The following is a 7,543-nucleotide window of genomic DNA, read 5'->3' as shown; positions in this document are numbered from 1 at the left end:
ATCCCTCTAAAGATGGAGGAGGAGAAGGAGAAGTGGGAAGGAAAACTGTGGTGGTGTAGTGGTTAGAATGTAGAACTGCAGGCTAACTCACTGCTAACTCTCAGGAGTTCAATTTTGAGTAGCTCAAGGTTGACTCAGCCTTCCGTCCTACAGAGGTGGGTAAATAGCAATAGGAATAGCAGTTAGACTTATATACCACTTCATAGGGCTTTCAGCCCTCTCTAAGTGGTTTACAGAGTCAGCATATCGCCCCCACAGTCTGGGTCCTCATTTTACCCACCTCGGAAGGATGGAAGGCTGAGTCAACCCTGAGCTGGTGAGATTTGAACAGCTGAACTGCAGATAACAGTCAGCTGAAGTGGCTGGAGTACAGCACACTAACCACTGTGCCAACTCGGCTCTTATTACTAAAATGAGGATCCAGATTGTTGGGGGCAAATGGCTGACTCTGCAAACAGCTTAGAGAAGGCTGTAAAGCACTGATAAGTGATAGATAAGTCTATTGCTATACAATCATAACACAATCCCCAAGAATCTAAACCAGAGTGAGAGAAGTGACCAAACACCTGGCAGTTTGAGCAGACTAAGAGGAATCAAAAACATTTTTACACATTGGCTAGTCATGCATACCGGACATCACCTGCTGGATGGTTTTTGTTCAGCTCTTCAGTGAGATTGTATCATTGTGTACTTGCCACCACTTATATAAGACAGGCAATAATAATCAGCTTCATCCTCTGCCTGAAGGTTGGAGATGGTTAACACGGCAGATGTTCTCAAGTTTTCAACTGAACCGGAGAATCGTTCTGGGATTCCAGAGGGTCTGCTGCTATCATAATATATAAGGAGTTTGGGGGCATTTCCAGGCTTCTGTTGATACCAGGAGGAATCGTATGTTCCAATTGTTCCACTGCTTATAGAACAAGTGATTCGGATTGTCCCTCCAGGAGATCCAGCCACAGATTCTGGTTGAGTCAGGACAACTTGAGAAAAAGTCCCTGAAAGACAACAAAGATGACAGGAAAGACTCTATCAGCAAAAATCTTCATTTAAATCAGAGGATACGTGTGGTAGGAACAGAAATTAGGAGATGGATTTCTGAATTATCAGTAGACAGAGGAAAGTCATAGTCTCAGCAATTTTAGAGAAGAAATCCCAAGACATAAATTACCCCTAATGGAAGATGAAAGGATAGCCAAAATAAGAGGCAGCGAAGCCATGGTTGGGGATGAGGTTCAAGAGATTCCAGTCGTAGATCAAGTTGGGTTGCTTCTTGGTTCAGGCCGAAGAGTGAGGTTTTTTGCCATACTTCCTCATGCCACAAACCTGCTCCAGGAACAACTTTTCCATGCTGTGTCCTTCGACAATTGCCTTTATCCATCTTCCTGTTCAGTACTAAAGCAGCTGAAAACCATCTCTACCTTCTCCAATTTTCATCTTTCAGAGTTTCTGTTCAGACCACAAGGTCCTGTGACCAGGGGGCAGTTTGCTTCCCTTGAACTCCTCTCCCCTATGCCTATCACTTCTGTGGAGGAGACTGAGAGACCCATTTCTCTTTATTTTTGAAAAGGTTTTTATTCGTATTTCTCATACACACATTTGCAAATATACAATTTCATTACCATTATTAATGATATGTCTTCTCTTTTGACATTTAGAAAAATTCTTTCCTCTGCCTAAAATTAAAAATATAATTGAGATTGTTTTCCTGTCATCCCATACACCCATCTTCCTTTGCAACAACCCTACTTCTCCTTCCCTCCCCGTTTCTCCTTCCCTCCCTTCTTCTCTCCTTCTCTACTGTCTTCTTTCCTCCTCTCCTTTCCCTCCTCTTCTTCCCCTTCCTCTTGCCCACTCCTCCCCTCTTCTTCCCTTCCCTACCTTCTCTCCAACTCTTATTTCCCCTCCATTTGTTCCTGAGAGGCCCCTTTTAAGTTGGAAATAAATGTATAACACTTTCTCTCTTGCATCTTCAGATGAAGGTCCCCAGTGTCAGGACAAGGTATGTTACTTGTGGTTTCAGTCTAAAGAGGCAGAGAGGAGGTTTTTGTCACACTTCCCCATAAGAATTCATCACTGTGGATCCCATTGACTGCATTGTGCCAGCTACCACAGTAATAATCTGCCTCGTCTTCAGCTTGCACATTGGTGATGGTCAAAGATCCTGTAGTCCCAGATCTGGTGGCAGTGAACCGATCTGGGATCCCTTCTCCCCTGCTGCAGGCATCACAGTGGACAAAACGGGGGCCTTCCCCTGCTTTCTGTTGATACCACCTAATATAGTTGGTACTCTGAGTTGTGAAGGAGAGTGTAATGGTTCCACCTGGGGACACGGAGCTCGAGGGAGGCTGAGTCCAAGCGGACTGACCATCAATCCCTTTAAAGAATACTAGAAGGAAGGGAGAGAGAGAAAGAGAATGGGGAGAAAAAGAAAGAAATACTGTTAAACTGATGCACCTTCATTCGCTCTGAGCCATTTCCAACTTCTTATGAGAATCACAGCCAAATCCTCTCTTGCCCCAGGAAAACTTTACCTGAGAAGTAAGTGAGGAGTGCTAGGAAAATCACAGTCCAACCCATGGTCAACTTTGGAAAGGAATGTCCCTCTCTAGAGGAAAATTATAACCTTCTTCAGATCTTCTCCTTTCCTTAAATGGCCCTGCATTCCCCTTTTCATGCAAATGAGATCTCCTCTCATTGGCCCTACTAGAAAACTTCCTTCCCCAAAAGCATTTTAAAGTCTTCTTGTTTAACCAATCAGCAGAGGAAACATTTGTTTAGAGTTGAGTTGGAAACCGGGATGAATTAAAAGGTCTCAATTAAAAATGCAAGTGTGCTGCTTATAGAACAGAAAAACTTGTCAATTTCTTCAAACACACTTCTTTATATGTAAAACTGACATGGAAGGATACATGAAATTCTGCAAGTCCACTTAATCTCAACCGTCTCTAGAACCAGCAGCCTCGGCAAAATCAGGATCACCATCTTCCATTTGGACATATGGGCTAAGATGGTCATAAGAAATCCCCATATTCTTTATTTTTAATATTTAGAAGGAGCCATCCAAAGGAGACTTGGTGGTCCCAACCTTTTCCTTTTTTCCTGCCTATTTCACGTGTTCTGGGAGAGATTAGTGCCTTCCTTGCTGTAAAGAAGAGAGGAGACATTTCAGGAGCAACATCTGACCAGGCTTTGGCTGAAGTCCTTCTTTGGAGAACTACGAAAGGGCATCAGCAGCCCCTACTGGCCGCTGATATTGTAACATCTGTGTTATCCCCACCTGGGCTGAAGAAATTCCGCAGTTTTATGTCCCTAGAAAACCATCTCTTCCTCTGTTTAAATATCAGAAAAAGAAGAGCGAGAAAAGATAAGGGGAAGGAGAACAAGAACCTGCCTTCTCTCCTAATTCTCTTACAGAAGATTTCACAAAGCCTCCCTTGTGTTTCATACTTTGATTTGAAGAAAGACATTTTCCTTAGACATTATATATACATCTGTGGCATTGTCCTTCTCTGGGCTTCTCCTTCTTGATTTTAGTGGTGTCCTTGAGTTTGAGGGAAAAAAGGTCCAGGCTGCTCAGATTAATTTCATGGTTTTGGTGGCTGATTCATTTCATTTAGTATGTGGTTGGTTGAGTTCAACATCTAACGTAGGAGACCCACACATGAGTGTCAGTCTTTATGAACTCTTCATCCTTACATCCTACAGAAATGGGGAAAACATGCCCCAGGGGCCACTTTTTAGCCTGTGTCTTCATACAATTCCCATGAATAACATTTGTTGTAACTTGATCACTAATCTCTGGTTTCTCTTCAGATCGTATAAATCTTTCCCTTTTTTTTTTCATACAATGCCCCTTTTCCTCATCTCTCATCTAGTATCGAACCATCTGAACATCAACTCTAGTAGAATTGTAGCTTCTCCGATTTTATATTTTTCTCAGTATGAACATTTAGTATGTCGGTTGGTTGAGTTCAATATAGGAGAGCACACATAAGTGTCAATCTTTATGAACTCTTCATCCTTACATCCTGAAGACATGGGGCTAACTTGCCCCAAAGTCCACTTTTTAGCCTGGATCTGCATACATTTCCTTATTTCCCATCTCCTGTAATACTATCCGACTATCATTTTTAGCTTCTACAATTTGATATCTTCTTCTTTCAAAATTAGAACTCACAGCTCAGAGTGAAGGGCTGAGACCATTGATCCATGATCTCCCCTTCACCTTTTTCTCCAGAACGTTTGTGCCCATCCTTCCCCAAGGCTGGGCATCTTTGCAAACTGGGATGAACCTGCAGGGGTTCGGCTTCTGCCTTCCCAGTTTAAGGGCCTCCAATCATAGATCAAGTTGGGTTGCTTCTTGGTTCAGGCCGAAAGGGAAGAGTGAGGGTCTTGGCCACAATTCCTCAGGCCACAAACCTGCTCCAGGGACCACTTTTCCATGCTGTGTCCTTCTACCATTCCATTTATCCTTCTCCCTTTCAGTACTAAAGAGCTGAAAATGATCTCTTCCTTCTCCAATTTTTCATCTGTTCCTTTCACAGTTTCTGCTCAGAAAACAAGAGCCATGGGGCTGTTTGCTTCCCGTGAACTTCTCTCTGGTGCCTTTCACCTCCGTGGAACAGACTGAGCGAATCCTCTCAAGATGGAAATCAACTTACAAGTCTTTCTCACCTTCATCTTCAGTTCAGGTGTCCCCAGACACAGATTCAAGGGTTGCTACTTGTGGTTTCAGGCTGAAGATGCAGTGAGGAGGTTTTTGTCACACTTCCCCATAAGAATTTACCACTGTGCAACAAATTACCGTTCCAGTTACCACAGTGATAAACTGCCTCGTCTCCAGCCTCTGCATTGGTGATGGTCAAAGATCCTGTATTCCCAGATTTGGTGGCGGTGAACCGATCTGGGATCCCTTCTCCCCTGTTACTGCAGACTTCACAGTGGACAAAATGAGGGCCTTCTCCTGCTTTCTGTTGATACCAGCCAATATTGTAGGAACTGTGAGTTGTTGAACAGGAGAGAGTAACGGTTCCACCCAGAGACACGGAGCTGGAGGGAGGCTGAGTCCAAGTGTTCACCATATGATTCCTTACTTACGGCTACTGGACACTGGACACCGGACCTACGATCTAGTCCTGGTTGGTACGATCATTGCCGCCCGTTGCTGCTAAGAGACTCCGTCTTAGCCCCTTTGGTGCTCCTATCCCAAGACTACTTACACCACTTTTACCATCTATTACGCAAGAAGAGGGAAGACAAAATCTTTTCCCCTCTTTATATTTCTGCGAATCCACCGGACTGGACTTTATACGAACCCATCCACAGACTTTACCTGAACTTGCACATTTTTTACATCTACAATCAATTGCGCAATTTTTAATTTCTCCCTTTTCTTTCATCTTTCTCTTCTTTCTTTGTATGGGATATGTATGAGATATGTGTGAGATGAATGAATGGCCCACTTTTATAACCATATTGTTGTAAAATTTTGTGTTTTTTTAACTTTCACGTGGGGACTGCTTGGAAGAGTATATGAGTACGCATGATTCGGAGGACCTGCCGGGAGATGCGGGGGCCACGGGGGTGGTTGAGGGGACTAGAGACACGGGAGAGGGTCGGGATATTACGGTCGTAACAGGGGAGGCAGATACGGCGGGGACTTTAGGGCAGGCCATTACCGGGGAAGGAGGGCTCGCTACATTACAGAGATCCCTCCTTCCGGCCCTAGGAGTCCCACTCCGAGACCAGATGGCGTAAGCAGTCAGGACCCTGGTCTCAGGCTGTTGTCGCTAAATGCCAGGTCTGTTGTACATAAAGCTCCTCTCGTCCGGGACTTAATTTTAGACGAGAGGGCAGACCTGGCATGTATTACTGAGACCTGGCTGGGCCCAGAGGGAGGAGTCCCCCTTGTAGAACTGTGCCCAGAAGGATTTCAGGTGCTACATCAGCCGAGAGCCCAGGGAAGGGGTGGGGGTGTGGCCGCTGTTATCCGAGAGTCGTTAGTTCCTCGTAGGGTCCCTGCTCCGGAGATTGTCGGGTGTGAGTCTTTGCTGTTAAAGTTGGACCTCAAGGGTCAAGTGGGTCTGCTGTTAACGTACCTGCCTCCCAACAGCGTTGCAGCAGCCCTCCCCTCGCTCCTCGAGTCGGTAGCCGAGCTGGCAGTTGAGTTCCCTAGGTTGATGGTCCTGGGGGACTTTAATTTGCCGTCGCTCGGTGAAAACTCGGAGGGGGCGCAGGAGTTCATGGCTTCCATGACAGCCATGGGCTTGACCCAAGTAATTCAAGGCCCAACCCATTCGGCGGGACACATGCTTGACCTTGTATTTCTCTCGGAGCAGTGGATTTGTGATCTTGGTCTGAGGGGGAACGACATCATACCCCTGTCGTGGTCAGACCACTGCCTACTGAGGCTCGACTTTCGGAGACCAAACCCCCACTGTAGGGAGGAGGAACCGACCAGGTGGTTCCGCCCCAGGCGTCTTATGGAGCCGTCAAGGTTCCAGACAGAGCTTGGGGTTATTCCTGACACTTTCGCCCACAGTCCGGTGGAGACCCCTCCTGAAGAAGCCATCTTTGGATCCAGCTATCCTTAATAATTATCGTCCAGTCTCCAACCTCCCCTTTTTGGGGAAGGTTGTTGAGAAGGTGGTGGCCTTCCAGCTCCAGCGGTCCTTGGAGGAAGCAAACTATCTAGACCCCTTCCAGTCAGGCTTCAGACCCGGTTACAGCACAGAAACCGCTTTGGTCGCATTGACCGATGATCTCTGGAGGGCCAGAGATGGAGGACATTCCTCCATCCTGGTTCTCCTCGACCTCTCAGCGGCTTTCGATACCATCGACCATGGTATCCTTCTGCGACGACTGCGGGAGGTGGGAGTGGGAGGCGCCGTGTTGCGGTGGTTCTCCTCCTACCTCTCGGACAGGTCGCAGTCGGTGTTAGTGGGGGGGCAGAGATCGTCCCCTAGGCCCCTAACTTATGGGGTGCCTCAGGGCTCGGTCTTATCCCCCCTACTATTTAACATCTACATGAAACCGCTGGGTGAGATCATTCGCAGGCACGGGATTAGATACCATCAATATGCGGACGATACTCAACTGTATCTGTCCGCCCCGTGCCAACTCAATGAAGCGGCAGACGTGATGAACCGCGGCCTCGAAGCTGTTATGGACTGGATGAGGGTTAACAAGCTCGTGCTCAACCCAGAAAAGACCGAGTGGCTGTTGTGTTTCCCTCCCAGAGATTCGACCAATATTCCATCACTCAGGCTGGGGGGTCAAATTTTACACCCCTCAGAGAGGGTTCGCAACTTGGGAGTCCTCCTGGATTCACAGCTATCGTTTGACCACCATTTAATGGCTGTGACCAGGGGGGCATTCGCCCAGGTTCGCCTGGTGCGCCAGTTGCGACCCTACCTGAATCGGGAGGCTCTCACAACAGTCACCCGGGCCTTGTGACCTCTAGGCTGGAATACTGCAACGTGCTCTACATGGGGCTGCCCTTGAAGAGCATCCGGCGACTTCAGCTAGTACAGAATGCAGC

At 46.9% G+C, this 7,543-nt stretch overlaps 1 protein-coding gene across 1 annotated transcript; it reads right to left on the bottom strand.

Annotated features, from left to right (window-relative positions):
• Nucleotides 1–666: 666 nt before the first annotated feature.
• Nucleotides 667–5,084, bottom strand: LOC116516773. The gene is made up of 4 exons (XM_032229402.1): nucleotides 4,808–5,084; nucleotides 4,423–4,550; nucleotides 3,245–3,332; nucleotides 667–998 (listed from the first exon to the last, which is right to left on the bottom strand). Exons 1-4 carry the CDS (start codon nucleotides 5,082–5,084, stop codon nucleotides 667–669), a joined length of 825 nt encoding a protein of 274 aa, XP_032085293.1.
• Nucleotides 5,085–7,543: the final 2,459 nt, after the last annotated feature.

The sequence above is a fragment of the Thamnophis elegans genome, chromosome 13 (assembly GCF_009769535.1).
Source record: "Thamnophis elegans isolate rThaEle1 chromosome 13, rThaEle1.pri, whole genome shotgun sequence".
In the NCBI taxonomy this organism is placed as follows: domain Eukaryota; kingdom Metazoa; phylum Chordata; class Lepidosauria; order Squamata; family Colubridae; genus Thamnophis; species Thamnophis elegans.
This window is presented reverse-complemented; position numbering and strand designations above follow the sequence as displayed.